Below are 14,740 nucleotides of genomic sequence, written 5' to 3' on the forward strand. Positions count from 1 at the left end.
TAGTCAGAAAACAAATGTGACACCTTGAGACGCCCTGGCGACAGCATGAGCTCGAGAGGCAAAGGTGGTGACGCCGGGGAAAGCGGGCTCCAGTTCTGAGCCAGCTGTGCTCTCCACCAGCCACTCCGGCCCCTTCTGAGCAGACCTGAAAGTCTCGTCCTTGGCCTCACTGTTCACGCCGGAGAAGTGGGTCCCGGCTCATCTGGGAAGCCACGGGTGGGGTGCAGAGCCTGTCCTGTTTGCAACACCACCCACTCTCGGGTGTGCTGGGGCCGCCAATTTGAGGGAGGCACGGAAGAAGGACACACTCCCACTTTCCCAGCCACTCAGGGATGGGGGTGCAAGGGGCCCCCGAGGAAATCCAAGAATGGGGCTGTTTCCTGCCAGCCCACAGAGGAGTCTGACTCTCTGCTCACCTTTCTGTGGGCTAGAATCCTTTGTGATGTATTTTTAGCGTTGCCGATCTGCCTCTTCAAACAGAGTCTCTTTCGTTGGAGGATTCATGAAGTTGCCTCCTCTAATCAGTGATATGTCTGTAGTGTTTATCGTCGTGAGCAATCGCGTTTCTTATGCAGATTTACAGCTTTCAAAGGAGCACTTAGGCCTAACAAACACCTCCTTTCATGAACAAAGTCCCTGGGTTTTCACTGACTCTCAGGGTGACTGTGTGATTAACCAGCCTTCCAGGAATGAGTCAGCCCCACAGCCCTGGCCCGAGGAGGGCTGGGAGCATCCCAGCATCCTCTGAGAGCTGGCTGGTGCTGCTGGGGAGGGTGGTCTGTGCTGAGCTCAGCTGAGGGGACAGCTGGCCTCTTGGGCCTTCTCACCCGGGCAGATTCGCTTTGACCACACATAGCTCTGCACCAGCTCCTCATCTCTGACCGGCCCCTGAGCCTTCCCCAGAAGAAGGCCGAATATTGCTTTGAGATTGAGGCAGGTGGCAGGGGGTGAGGTTGCCTCCAAGTCCCCAGGCAACCTCATGCTTCCAACATGCCATCTCTTTTTTGGTAACCTCTGCTGACAGCAAGATGCCATTATTATCCTCTCTGTGTACAGAGGCAGACGCTTCTCCGTTTCAGAAGGTTTCCCTCTCAGCAGGCGGTTGGTCCCATCCAGATTCCCACCGTAGCAGTGTAGATGCATGTTCAGCTCGCTGCCCAGTGTCAGAGCTTGACCAGTACTGGAAACTGAACTCTTTTATCTTTTTTTTTTTCTTTTGAGATGGAGTCTCGCTCTGTTGCCCAGGCTGGAGTGCAGTGGCGCAATCTCAGCTCAGTGCAACCTCCACCTCCTGGGTTCAAGCAATTCTCCTGCCTCAGCCTTCCAAGTAGCTGGGATTACAAGTGCCCGCCACCATGCCCGGCTAATTTTTCTTTTCTTTTCTTTTCTTTTTTTTTTTTTTTGAGACAGACTTTTGCTCTTGTTGCCCAGGCTGGCGTACAGTGGTACGATCTCGGCTCACTGTAACCTCTGCCTCCCGGGTTCAAGCAGTTCTCCTGCCTCAGCCTCCCCAGTAGCTGGGATTACAGGTGCCCGCCACCACACACAGCTAATTTTTGTTTTCTCTCTCTCTTTTTTTTTTTTTTGAGACGGAGTTTCGCTCTTATTGTCCAGGCTGGAGTGCAATGGTGCGATCTTGGTTCACTGCAACCTCTACCTCCCGGGTTCAAGCGATTCTTCTGCCTCAGCCTCCCGAGTAGCTGAGATTAGAGGCATCCACCACCACGTCTGGCTCATTTCGTATTTTTAGTACAGACGGGGTTTCACCATGTTGGTCAGGCTGGTCTCAAACTCCTGACCTCAGGTGGTCCACCTGTCTCAGCCTCCCAAAGTGCTGGGATTACAGGCATGAGCCACCGCGCCCGGCCTAATTCTTGTATTTTTAGTAGAGACAGAGTTGCCACGTTGGCCAGGCTGGTCTTGAACTCCTGAACTCAGGTAATCTGACCGCCTCGGCCTCCCAAAGTGCTGGGATGACAGGCATGAGCCACCGCACCCGGCCTGAACTCAGCTGTAAGAAGTGATTTTATCGTGGGCATTACCTGATCTGCTACTGCCATTGACCGTTTACCTCTTTCTTGAGATGTCAGGTTAAATGTCCCAGCTTTCGTCCTCACCATGGCAAGAAGAATTGCCTCCTCATCTGGCCCAGAAAGAGGAGGGGTCAGGGCCGCTGTGCTGCACAACTCCAAGGGAGCCGTTCCCGTGTGGTCTGGGGTTGTGCAGCGCCCAACCTGCACAACTGTGCACAGCAGGCCTGTGGGTGGTGCGGGGATTTATGTGTCTGGACAACCCTCAAGGTGTCTGTTTCAGGGAAAGGCAGTAGGAAGGAAATGGGATGGGACTCTGCAGAGTACCTGGAAGTATATTCTGGTGTCTTCGTGGGCATCCTGCCGTCGGCACGAGGAGGCTGGGAGTGACCTTTGTCCGTCACCCCCATCATGCCCTTGATGTCCTGTGACCCCTGCTAAGCTGCAGCAGTGCCAGTGGCCTCTTGTGGGCCAGGCGGTGGCGAGGAGCCAGGAGTTCATGTTCCTTTGTTTTGTTTCTCTTCCTCTGGCTTCTCCATGATCCCAGCCTCTCACCCTCTCATGCCATCCTTCTCCCCTTTCTTTGATCTTCCTCTCAACCTTATTTTAATCAGACTCATCCATCCAGTTTTCTTTTCAGGGGGAAAGGGGCTCAAATTAGTATCTCCACGTTCGCAGCTGCTTCTGCAGGTAGCTTCTCAGATGGACGTGGTGTCCAGGGAGTTGTGTAAGGGTCGGGGAGGCCCCAGGCCCTGGAGGGAAGGGAAGGAGCCAGCAACACAGAAAAGCTCTGTGACAGTGAGGGGTTGGGAAGGGGTGGGGAGCCTCCTTGTTCTGCCCTGGACAAGTGAGGGATTAACAGCACTCTCCTCTAAAGCACGCAGCAGGTGAACGCTCAGAACACCCTCCCACTTCAGGCCATGTGCGGAGAACACATCAGGGTCCCCGCCGGCTCCTGAAGCTCGTGCAAACCTCGGCCGATGCCGTCTTATTGGGTTTTTAGCACTTTGTTCTCACGTCTTCACCATAGTCCACAGCATTCTCAGGGTCACGGTCAAAGAGGCTGGCGGGAAGCATGGGGGCCTGGTCTGTGTTATTCAGGGAGGGGACTAGAGAGAGCATTGAGGCCCTCGAGAAAGCCAACATGGAGAAACCACAGCTGAGCAGGGCACAGCCCTCTGTAGACAGGGGACAGTGTGGCCCTCAGCGCCCTCGGCCTCTGTGGAAGCTGCCATCCGCAGCTGGCCCCAGGATGTCGCACCTCGCTTGGCCTGTCAGGCTGGTGAGGAGACACAGGTGTGAGTCTAAAAACGTTCCCTGGGCCACCAAGGCCCGCTGTCCTGGGACGTTGGGCAGTTCCCCTCCCTCTGTGAAGTTTTCTCCCCCGAGGACAGGCCCAGACCCCACTCTCCAACTGTAGTGAGGCTCTGGGGCCAGCCTCGCTGCCTGTAGAATGACTGGATAGCTGCGTGGCACTCCACGCCTTCAGGGCCATAAAGAGCACTTTCGTTTCCACATCTCTTATGAAGAGTGAAATGAATGTTGGGGACCCCAGTCGTGGTGTGAGGATCCCAGCAGGCCTTGTGGGAAGGCCCAGCACACGGCTCTCCGGTGGAAGGCACCCCCTACTGTGCCCGGTGGGAGCCGTACACGGGTGCCGCCAGCACCTGCGGGTCAGAACAGGGCGAGGAGCTGGGGCAAGGACAGCACCGTCTGAGCCCCGCTCCTGTCACCTCCTGTGCTTGCAGGGAGAAGTGGTGCCACATGACCCAGGAGGAGCGCGACGACAGCCTCCGGTTCAACGAGAACATCACCTTCGGGCAGCTGGGGTAAGGGCCAGAGTGGGAAAGCGGGAGGGGAGAGAGGGGGAGGGCCCAGCCTGTGAGCTGTCACACCTGACGTCACACCCTGGGATGCGATGTCAGCCTGCTCTGAGGCATGGGGTTCATCACACTGGCCTCCATGCCAGCTCATAATTGATCCGCCTCCTACACGACCCCTGTTGGCCGCTGTGCCACAGTGAGAGTTGCTGGTGGCTCATTAGGCAGCAGTGCGTTTTAGTTTTTGCTGACAATTCCAGGCAGGCCATGGTGGGCGTTCCAGAGATGAGGGCCCAGCTCCCCGGCCCTTTCCCCTGGGAGGCCGGCAGGTGACGCTCTTGGGGTTTCTCCTGCAGCACATTCACGCACAACATGCTGGCCTTCGGACTAAACAAGAAGCTGTGCAATGACTTCCTGAAGAAGCAGGCTGTGATTGGCAACCTGGATGAAGGTGCGTCTGCGGGAGGCCGCTGGCAGGAGGTGGGCGGGGGGGTCAGGAGCCAGTGTTGTGCCCGCTGGCACTTCTGCACTGCCAGAAGGCATGTCGTGTTGCAGTCGGAAACGTGAGGCTGAGCTCTCGGCAGACGGCCCCTCCTCTCTCCCCAGTCTGTGTAGACAGACGGACAGGACACCTCTCGTTCCATTTGGAATCCATTTCTGCTAGATGGGATTGCGGGCGTTGGGGCCCCACCCTGGGTGTTCAGAGTCAGGGCAGAGGAAGAAGGGGGATGCAGCGCTTGGACTCAGCTTGCACGGAGCCAAACTCCGGCCCCAAGTTGCCCCCTTCTAAATGGCTGTCACGTGTCGTCCTTTTCTTTCTCAGACCACACTGCCATGACGAGTATCGGGGGACAAGGGTGGTGGGGAGGGAGTTTTGAGGTTTTTCTAGAATCTCTGGCTTCTGTGACAGCAGGGAGTTGCTGTGACATTGGCGCCCTCCTGCGTGGGGGCCAGTCCCTTTGTGGCCCCCCCATCTGCCACAGGCGTTGGTTCCTCTTCGTCGAAAAGGACTTACACTTAGGCATGGATACGGATTGACCCATGTTCTTTAGAAAATCCCATTCTCCACCTCATTCAAGGGATCTGTGGTGGAGTGGCCTCAGGAGGCGTGAGAGTGCCAGTGGCCGCTGGACGATCTCAGAATGTTGCTAGCAGCCCCACCTCACTAGCAAAGGGCAAGGGGGATGCTGCCACCTCTCCCGCTCCCCAGGGTGGCTGGACGGACTGCCCCGTGCCTTTCACAGGCTGTAGGGGTTGCACCCCATGACACCATTTGCATAAGAAGGTGCGTTTCCCAGTTTTTAGGGCCCCTTCCAGCCACCTGCTTGTCCCACAGGTGGCGTGCTGGCCAAGAAGCTGTGTGTGTAACGCGCCCTTGTGGCACAGCCCTGCCCTGAAGCACGCAAGCAGTGTGGCCTGCAGAAGGCAGTGCGGTTCAGGAGCTGTAGCCCTGCTCCCAGGGAGGCCTGATTCGTCCCTGTCCGAGTGACAAATGCAGGATATACCTGTCCCTGTTACCATGTTTCATCTGATAAATAACATCGCTTTCTCTTCCAGAGCAATACAAGCTGCTTAGTGACCACATTGAGCAAATGGCCACTGAGTAGGCCTCAGAGGTCGCACTCCGCAGGAGGACTGAGGCCACGCGCCATTCTCCCGGGCCCAGCGCCCGGCCGTCACCCCACCCGATGACCTGCATGAAGCCAGCAGCACCCAGAGCCACTCCTGCTGCCCTAGGACTAGCGGTTAGAAGAATCCGCTGCTCCTCCCTCATCTCCTCTGCCTGTGTCTGCGACCCCCATCCATGTGCCAAAGTGTCCCTTGGGTCACACGGCTAAAGCCGAGGTGACCAGTTGTACCCCGAGTGCCAGGCTTGTGAGATGAGACCAAGAGGGAGGAGGGGAAGGACGCCATGGGCCATCATGGGCCAAGGGCTGGCGAGGGTGGGGGCGGGCGAGGGATGCAGGCAGGACAGCCATGAGGTGGGGCTGCAGCCGGCACACCCAGTGGTGGAGGGCCGGCGCTGCCACTCACGGTGGGTGGCCGTGGGCCACATTCCCTGCAATGGGTGCTCACGTGGCTCCCATCCAGCCCTCTCAGCGTGGGGCTGTGGCCGGTCCTCACTCTTCACCAGTCTCCCTCTGTGGGGCAGGAATGGGAAGTCACAGGAACCTTGAGGAGGAAACGCCTGTTTTAGAGAGAGAGTGGGTGCGGTGTAGAGGATGCTCTTGGCTGGCTAGAGCAAGACCTGGCTCCCACCAGAGGGACGTGTGTGTGCCCTGCAGACGGCCCAGGATCTGTGTGTCTCTGCCAGAGTCACAGCAGTGCCAAGATGTCCGCGGCAGACCACACAGACCATCTGAAATGCGTCCGCCTGGTGGACAGCTCCCTTCTGAAGCAGAGAAGGCTCCATGGTCACGAAGCGGCGTTGTGCCGTGTGTCCCTCGCAAGAAGCACAGGGAAGAGAAGTTTCTTTAGTAGCCACTAGACAACCACCCTTTCTAAAAGCAAACAGTGCTGCTCTTTATTCCAGACAAGGCAGGAAAGTCTGAGCTGGGAGTGGCAGCGGCTGGAGAGAGGCAGTTCTATGTGACGTGCAGGGTGAGCCAGTGGCGTGGCCTCTGCCTCTAAGCGCTGAGCATTGGGCTCCGGAGGTGCTTTTTCCTTCCCCACCAGACCTTTGTAGCTCCTTCCTCCAGCCTCTGCAGAGACTCCCTTCACCTCACACCTACTGCCTGGGAACCACGGCCCTTCTCTTCTGTGGGTCTGTACCAGGTACTCCAGGCCAACCCGTGGGCCGAGGGCCTGACCCCAACACCTGCATGCTGGATCCAGAGCCTTCTGTTTCACCGTGTGTGGACGCTGCTAGGCCGCCTGGGGTCCCCTGCCTCCTGCCCGTCGCTGCCGTGGTCCCTGACTGCGAAACAGGCCCGCGGGGCTCTCCCTCCTCCCGCCATCCTCCCCTCCTGCCCTTCCTGGCTACCTCCTCTGACATGCGGTCAGATAAGTCCCATCTTGTTTGTGAGCACCACAGAAACGCCTGAGAGTCACTTACCCGGCCACGGCTTGGAAGGTTTCCCTCCGGGGAATGCCTCCCCGGAATGTTCTAGAGACGGAACATTCTCCAGAGACAACAATCTGTGCTGCAGATTGGTTGGATCACAGAATGTGTGTCTGAGGCATTATCTGATGCATTTGGACCATATGCTGCCAGACTGCAGGACAGGGGAGCCGGGGCTCAGGGCCCCTGACCGCATGGTGCATGAGTGATCTCAGCCCAGCGATGCCGCTGGCCAGACCGTGGCCATGCTGCCAGTGTGCTCGCCATGAGCTGGGTCAGGGCTGGCGAGTTGTGCAGTCTGGGGTGCCCCTTCCCCCATCATTGGGTCCCAACGGCCATGTCTCCACTGAATCCATTCGGAGAAACGTCAGAGAGCGAGGGGTGTGCGGACGCCCCTCGCTCTGATGCCAACTGCAGATAATACACACCTCCTGCAGCATCCAGCCACGGCTCCAGGGCACTGCTCTCCCCCTCCCGGTGAAACTCAGGCCACACTCTAGGGCTGACTGTCCGGGCACTCCCTTCAGCCGCCTCGTCGTCAGCATTCTTAGTCATGCATTATTCATGTTAGCTGAAATGCATTCAGACTTTGTTCTGCGGTGCCCACAGGACTTACCCCTGTATGTATAGGATTTTTGTATGGAAGTTTTGTTTGATTCTGAGGCTCTCTTAGGGGCGCTGGAGAGCTTGTGCACAGCCTCTGGAAGGAAAGGCAGCGCTGACTTCGCTGGGCTTTTTTCCAAGCACTTTAACTTCAAAAATGGTCTTGACACTTTTTTCTCCACATAGACTCTTGAAATAGCCATTTCAGGGAGAGGAAAGGCTTGGGGGTTTCTTTGTTTGTTTGTTTCCCTCTTTACTACCTGTTCTTGTAGATCTAGCTCCTCAGAGTTGGAGGAACGCTGACAGAGAAGGGTCCCCTCTGTGCTCCATCCACACAGGGTGCCCGAGAGACAGCCCCTTGTGCTGTGAGCAGAGCAGGCAGCGGCTCGGGAGGTGCCTGTGGTCTCCTGCCGGCTGTGGCTGACAGTGGCTCTGGCCAGGGTTGCCTGGAGGAGGTCCAGTGTGCCTGGGACAGGGCTGACCGCCTGCCACCAAGGTTTCCTCCCTTCCCCCAGGACCTGGGCAGAGCAGGCATGAGCTGGGCTGTGGTGCAGAGCAAGCGGACCCAGCCACACTGTTCAAAGGTCCCTGCGTGGGGAGGTGTCACACCAGGGGCACACCCAGGGCCACCTGGGTGTAGGAGAGCTCTGGTGGCCCCTCTGTAAACTCAGGAAGTGTCAGGTGATTCCTGGGGAGAGGTTCCCAGTCCCAGCAGGCAGAATGCCCAAAACCAGGAGCACGAAGGCCTGTCACCCATGGGGCCGTTGCAGGCACTCTGCCGCCCGACCTGGAGGGCTGTGCCAATCCTAGTGAACCAAAATGCAAACAACTCGCGCAAGTGAAAAGCTCCCTGCTTTGAAAACAGGACATGTTGATAGGCAGTATTGTATGTTTTTATCCTTTGTTACAATTTTAGCAACATTGATACAATTTTAGCAACATTGATAGATGTTTAAGAGGGGCCGTGTTAATAGATTGCATCTGCCATGTGCATGCGCATGTTTAACCAAAGGCCAGAGAGCTCAGTTCTGATGTAGTAGGTTATCTGTAAGTGAAATGGGGTAGACTCTGTGATTTTCCTATTGCCAAAAGAAAGAAAGTGGGCCAAATAGCTCTGAAATTTCCAAAAAGTGGCTAGAGGGAGAGTCCAGTTTCTGAGCTCTGTACCCAAATTAAAATCCTGATGTTCAGGTTAATCCAAGCAACACATATTTGGTTTAAAACCAGCACCGAGGCCCAGTGCAAGAATCGCAGACACCACCAACCCTCTTCTTCTTTCCTTCCTTGTGAGTTGAAACCAAACAGGCCTCGCTCACTCCTCCAAGCCCAGTAATGCTGAGGAGTTCAGTTATGAGGAAAGAAGGCTGGAGCTGTGAGATGCGCTTTTCCCTAGGCTGTTCTGCGTGGGTTACCTCATCACCCTGGAGCACCTGGTATTCCAGACCCCCGACACTAGGAATGCAGGTTCACACTGTAAAGAGTTTGTGAAAGGTTTCAGTCTGACTGGGCTTCCTGAGCTGGAAGCTACAGGCCTGACCTTCCTGGGTCCCACTATCTGTTGGCTTTTTTGGTTTTGTTTTGTTTTGTTTTGAGACGGAGTTTCGCTCTTGTTGCCCAGACTGGAGTGCAATGTCTCGATCTCAGCTCACTGCAACCTCCACATCCCAGGTTCAAGCGATTCTCCTGCCTTAGCCTCCCCTCCTGAGTAGCTGGGATTACAGGCATGCACCACCACACCCAGCTAATTTTGTATTTTTAATAGAGACAGGGTTTCTCCATGTTGCTCAGTCTGGTCTCAAATTCCCGACCTCAGGTGATGCACCTGCCTCGGCCTCCCAAAGTGGTGGGATTATAGGCGTGAGCCATCACGCCTGGCCTTTTTTTTTTTTTTTTTGAGACAGAGTCTTGCTCTGTTGCCCAGGCTGGAGTGCAGTGACACAATCTCTGCTCACTGCAACCTCTGCCTCCCGGGTTCAAGCAATTCTCCTGCCTCAGCCTCCTGAGTAGCTGGGATTACAGGTGCACACCACCACGCTGGGCTAATTTTTATATTTTTAGTACAGATGGGGTTTCACCATGCTGGCCAGGCTGGTATTGAACTCCTGACCTCAGGTGATCCTCCCACCTCAGCCTCCCAAAGTGCTGGGATTACAAGCGTGAAGCATCACACCCGGCCTCTGTTGGCTTTTTAGTTAGGAAGGATCCAGCTAGGCCCGTGTGGTTAGATCAGCTTTGTTACTGAATTACCTAAAACCAGACCACAGCGCAGCCAGAGAGCCCAGTAGTGTTTCCAAGAACAGTGTGGAGCTTGAGAAAGAGAACTTTAAAAATTAGAGGGTGCCATTCTGCAGAGGAAGGGATGCTCACAGGGTGGCAGTGGCCCAGCCTCAGGGAGAGGGGAGGGAGAGCTCCCTCTGGAGCCAGCAAGCGGGTGTTCTGAGGCTGCTCCCTCCTCAGTTTCTGCAGCCACGAGGCGAAGCGGCCAGATTCTCACTCAAGGTCATTCTCACTCCTTTTCCTGTCCTGTTTCCAGTCCCAGTGAGCCATTCACTTCTGCTGAACCATTTTTCTTAGGATGCAGCCGTCTCACTCCCTTATCCTGTAAATCATGTATTCATGTTGATGATTCTTGGAGATAGGTTTCACTTTTTCCCAGCTGCGTCCACAGGAAAGGGGAGTCGGATGCCAGCTGCACCCTGCCTGGCTCGCACAGGCTAAGGCCGCAGACAGAGCAGGGCTTCCTGGAGTCACACAGGCCATGCACCCCGGGAACCCTTGCTGCTGCGGGCCAGGAACAGGAATGTGTTGGTGCCTGAGACACCAAACGGAAGAAGCACGTCCAGACTGTTCTCCTGCGGCCAACACTGGCCCGGAAGCCACCCTCCATACAGGCCCTCAGGGGGCCTGCCTTCTGCGCCTCGGTCCCCCATGCATCCCTGGGCCTGGGTATCACATGCTCTCCAGGAAAGGGACGGAATCAATCATGTGACCGATGGGCTCGCAAGGATGGGTGCCGCCGTGGGAGCCCTGCCTCTGGTGCTGGCAAGGGATTGGGGTTGCGTGGGTGTCTCTAGCTTGCAGAGTGCGGTGAGTGAGATCCTCGGGAGCGCGGCCCTGCCTGTAGCTGCGCCTGGGGACGCACGTGGCCACGGGATTTCAGTGGGACAGCGCTCCCACGGGGGCTGGGGGTGGGGTTAGGGTTTCTTAGTTACTATTGGAAAGGGAAAAATTCACCATGGCCAAGGGGAGAGACGATGGGCTGGGTTTGTTCACCCCAACTTCCCTTCTACACCCCTCCTGCAGGACAGTGCGATTTGGGGAGAACCCAGCTCCCCACTTTATCTGCAGACTCTGGGACCTGACAAAACAGTCAGAGCCTGAGCGCGCTGCAGCCTGAAGCTCCCCTGAGCAGCGCTTTAAGGGACTTTGCACTTTAGAAAGGATGCCTGTCAGTAAATCCCGTGTGCATTGACTAGAACTGGGGGGCTGCGCCCGCTCCCTCCTTAATCCTAGATGATTTGCTCATGAAATAGAGGTGGGGGATGACCGCATGCCCTCCGGGAGGTGCAGTCCTAAGGGGTGGACTCCAGATCTCCCTGCAAGAGACGGCTTGGCTTGGCTTTGGCTGTTGGGGAGGAGCTCCTGCTGTCCCGGCGAGCCTGGGGCTGTTGCTTCGGGTCTTCTGAGTGGACACTTGGAGAATGATAAGGCAAACGTTTGAACACTAGGAAAAGCTAGAAATTCAGACAACACACATGTATCTCCTTAAGACAGGTAAATGTGTCAGAACACGGTTGACCTGCCGCCTTCTTGAACCTGGTGGCCCCCCTTGGAACTATCAGTGGCGTCTCCCACGCGTACGCCCTCTGCTTTCTCTTTCCTAGACTCGTGGTGGTCACATCCAGACATTACCTTGTTGGTAGCCCCCAAGTGGCGTGCAGTGACACCAGTATCTTCTCTGTTGCATTTTTGCAATCTTGTGTCCCACTCGGTGATGTTTTACAAACTCTATTTTAAGGTTGAGGAAATGTCAAGGGTGAAGATCTCAAAACAGTGCTAAAATCAAAGGTGTTTGCTGTGAAGAAAAAAATATGTGTATATATTGCACCTTGAGTTGTCAGAAGGTAGAAACTGAAATAAACTATCTTCTTTTTTAAAAAAAAGTGTTTAATTTTTAACACATCCATGAGGACTTTTTACAGATTTGCAATCTTCTCAGTGATACCCATAGCTTTTCAGAAGAAAACCTTTTTCTCTAAGGCCAAATAGACATTTTTCCCATGTAGGCTGAGCACCCGGGTCTTAATAGATACAGCAGCCACGTTGGCCGTGTTGGTCCGCCTGGCCACTGGCAGTCTGTATTCATGAATGAAGGACCCCCTCTCTGGACTGGGTCTTGGCCCAGGCTCCGCCAGTGCCTTGAACCCCTCCACCTGGACACCTGACCCTACCCCTCAGAGCCAAAGCCACCTTACCTCTTTGATTGGGGGTTTTGGGGTGGTCAGTGGCCCTGACCACAGCCCCTACCCGACACAAGCAGGGCGCCTGCATCAGTTCCTTCCAACTCGGTTCCACAAAAGTATTTCAAACATTTGGGGGGTTTTGCTTTTCTCTGACTGTAAGAAGTCCACAGCCACATTCTGATACTCTGGCCTAAACAGATGAGCAATGAACCCTGGGAAGGAGCAGGACACAGGGGTATCCCCCAGACCCCAGGGCTGAGATGCAGGGGTCCCCTTCATGCCCGGGGAAGGAGCAGGGCACAGGGGTGTCCCCCAGACCCTAGGAGCTGGGATGCAAGGTCCCCCTCCCCCAGCTGCCTGAGTGGACGGGGACACTCCCTGCCACTCTAGGCAGAGGAAGAATAGAGCAGCCTCCACGTCCCCGGCTCTCCCTCTGCCCCCTCTTAGCCACACAGGGAGGGTGGGCATAGCTGGTGGGTGCACAGCCCTGGGGCGTCGCATCTGGGCTTTTTCTGTGGTGCTGGGGGATTCCTCCCGCAGGAGGTGAGGGGCTAGACTCGGAGGCAAACTCCAGGGAGGGGAGAAACTCCTCTGAAAGGCAGTGAAGACCCCAAAGAGTTTGGCAGCTCAGGGCAGGACCTGGAAGGGCCCAGATCCAGTTCCACCTCCCACCAGCTGACTGTATGCTCTTAGCCAGATGGTTCTTTGAGCCTCAGCTTCTTCATGTGTGGACCAGGAAGGAGAGCATCACATGCCCTAGGCCGTTCCTCTGGGAAATGCAGGCAGGCCTCTTCCTGCACAGCTGCCCTGCAGACAGGGGTAGGAGGTTTCCTATCTAGTGAAAGAAAAAGGACCCAGCTCTTCTAATTTTGACAGGAATAAATTAAAATATACTATTCGGCTGGGTGCGGTGGCTCACACCTGTAATCCCAGCACTTTGGGAGGCCGAGGCGGGTGGATCATTTGAGGTCAGGAGTTGGAGACCAGCCTGGCCAACATGGTGAAACCCCGTCTCTACTAATAATACAAACATTAGCTGGGAATGGTGGCGGGCACGTGTAGTCCCAGCTATTTGGGAGGCTGAGGCAAGAGAATCCTTTGAACCCAGGAGGCGGAGGTTGTAATGAGCCAAGATCATGCCACTGCACTCCAGCCTGGGTGACAGAGCAAGACTCCATCTCAAAAAAAGAAAAAAAAGGCAGGGAGGGAGGGCATCCCTGTGTGAGGTGGTCGCCCCCAGCTCTGCCTCCTCAGGGCCCCAAAAGAGAGAATTTCTGAGTTTTCTTGCCAGTTCCCAAGTGACCAGTGGAGAAGGAGTGACAGGGAAGGCTGTGGGCCAACTGTCCCACCTGTACTCTGGGACCATTGGTCTCTTAGGTGCACTGGGGCCAAAGGGGAAGGGGATAGGCCCCAAACCCAGCCAACCTTACATGAAATTGGCACCACCAATTCCAGGACCACAGCCCTGACAAGCAAGGTCATCATCCTTCAGAAACTATCACAGAGCTGGGACTCAGCTGAGGTTTCTGAAAACACAGACATTTACATATAAGCAAATGTGTGTGTACACACAGGTATATGCATATAAAAGTATACAAATATACACTCTAAAGCATTAATAGATGTGATATACAGATTATATAGAACATCTAGAAAGTTTTAGTTATTTCTGGAGTGTGTATCCTGGCCTGGGGGAGTCAAGGAAGGCTTCCCCGAGAGGTGCCGTGGAGCTGGATCTTGGGTAATAAAAATCACCGTTGGCCGAGCATGGTGGCTCATTCCTGTAGTCCCAGCACTTTGGGAGGCCGAGGTGGGCAGATTGCCTGAGCTCAGGAGTTTAAGACCAGCCTGGCCAACATGGCAAAACCCCATCTCTACTAAAAATACAAAACATTAGCCGGGCATGGTGGCAGGTGCCTGTAGTCCCAACTACAGGGGAGGTTGAGGCACGAGAGTCACTTGAACTTGGGAGGCAGAAGTTTCAGTGAGCTGAGATCGCACCACTTCATTCCAGCGTGGGTGACAGAGTGAGACTCTGTCTCCAAAAAATCACTGTGATGAAGACGCCAACCCTACCTCGATCCTGTGAGAAAGATGTGTGTCCCTCACTTTGCTGATGAAAAAAACCAGGGCACTCCATGTGGGGAATGCGAACTTGGGGCTTTCTGGCTCTAGAGGTCAGCGGTTATCCACCAGGACAGCATGAGAGGCCACCGGGTGGACCATTCCCAGCCGAGGTCTTCAGAATGCAGGAGGCTAGCCAGGGATGAGCCCCCCTCAGGGTGGATGCCCCACCCCAGGCCCTTGAAAGGATTCCTCAGCTAGAACAGCCCCCCACCCCGCCCCAGGGTGGAAGGTTTGTGATCCTACCTGGGAAGTTGGTAGAAGGAAGCTTCCATGCTGTTCCGTCTCCTCATGGAGGATTTAGCCTCATTTGGAACTTTCCCTGGCTTCCATTGTCTCAACAGAGACAAGCTGCTTTCTGGCTTTGAGCTGCTGGGACCCCCGACCGGGGGTGGCCCATTGGGGGTGCTGGGATCAGTGGAGCCAGCCCGTGTCTGCCGGCTCCAGGTGCACTTTCTAACCTGGGACCGTTGGGCAGTGTGTGGCCTTGAGGGACAGAGATGGCCACACTCCTGGGAAGCACGGAAGCCAGTTGTTTTTATTTGCTTGTTTGTTGTTTGAGACAGAGTTTTGCTTTTGTTGCCCAGGCTGGAGTGCAGTGGCGCGATCTCGGCTCACTGCAACCTCCGCCCTCCTGGT

At 55.5% G+C, this 14,740-nt stretch overlaps 1 protein-coding gene across 5 annotated transcripts in view; it reads left to right on the plus strand.

Annotated features, from left to right (window-relative positions):
• Nucleotides 1–7,672, plus strand: part of KIAA0513 (KIAA0513 ortholog) — a 64,430-nt gene extending 56,758 nt beyond the window's left edge. For all 5 annotated transcript variants that reach the window (XM_030819534.1, XM_012505206.2, XM_030819522.1 and 2 more), the window contains 3 exons: nucleotides 3,779–3,859; nucleotides 4,207–4,301; nucleotides 5,408–7,672. In XM_030819534.1, coding sequence (XP_030675394.1) covers nucleotides 3,779–3,859; nucleotides 4,207–4,301; nucleotides 5,408–5,457 — 226 coding nt within the window. In that variant the 3' untranslated portion in view covers nucleotides 5,458–7,672. The remainder of the gene's footprint in view (nucleotides 1–3,778; nucleotides 3,860–4,206; nucleotides 4,302–5,407) is intronic.
• Nucleotides 7,673–14,740: the final 7,068 nt, after the last annotated feature.

The sequence above is a fragment of the Nomascus leucogenys genome, chromosome 2, assembly GCF_006542625.1.
Source record: "Nomascus leucogenys isolate Asia chromosome 2, Asia_NLE_v1, whole genome shotgun sequence".
NCBI classification, from domain to species: domain Eukaryota; kingdom Metazoa; phylum Chordata; class Mammalia; order Primates; family Hylobatidae; genus Nomascus; species Nomascus leucogenys.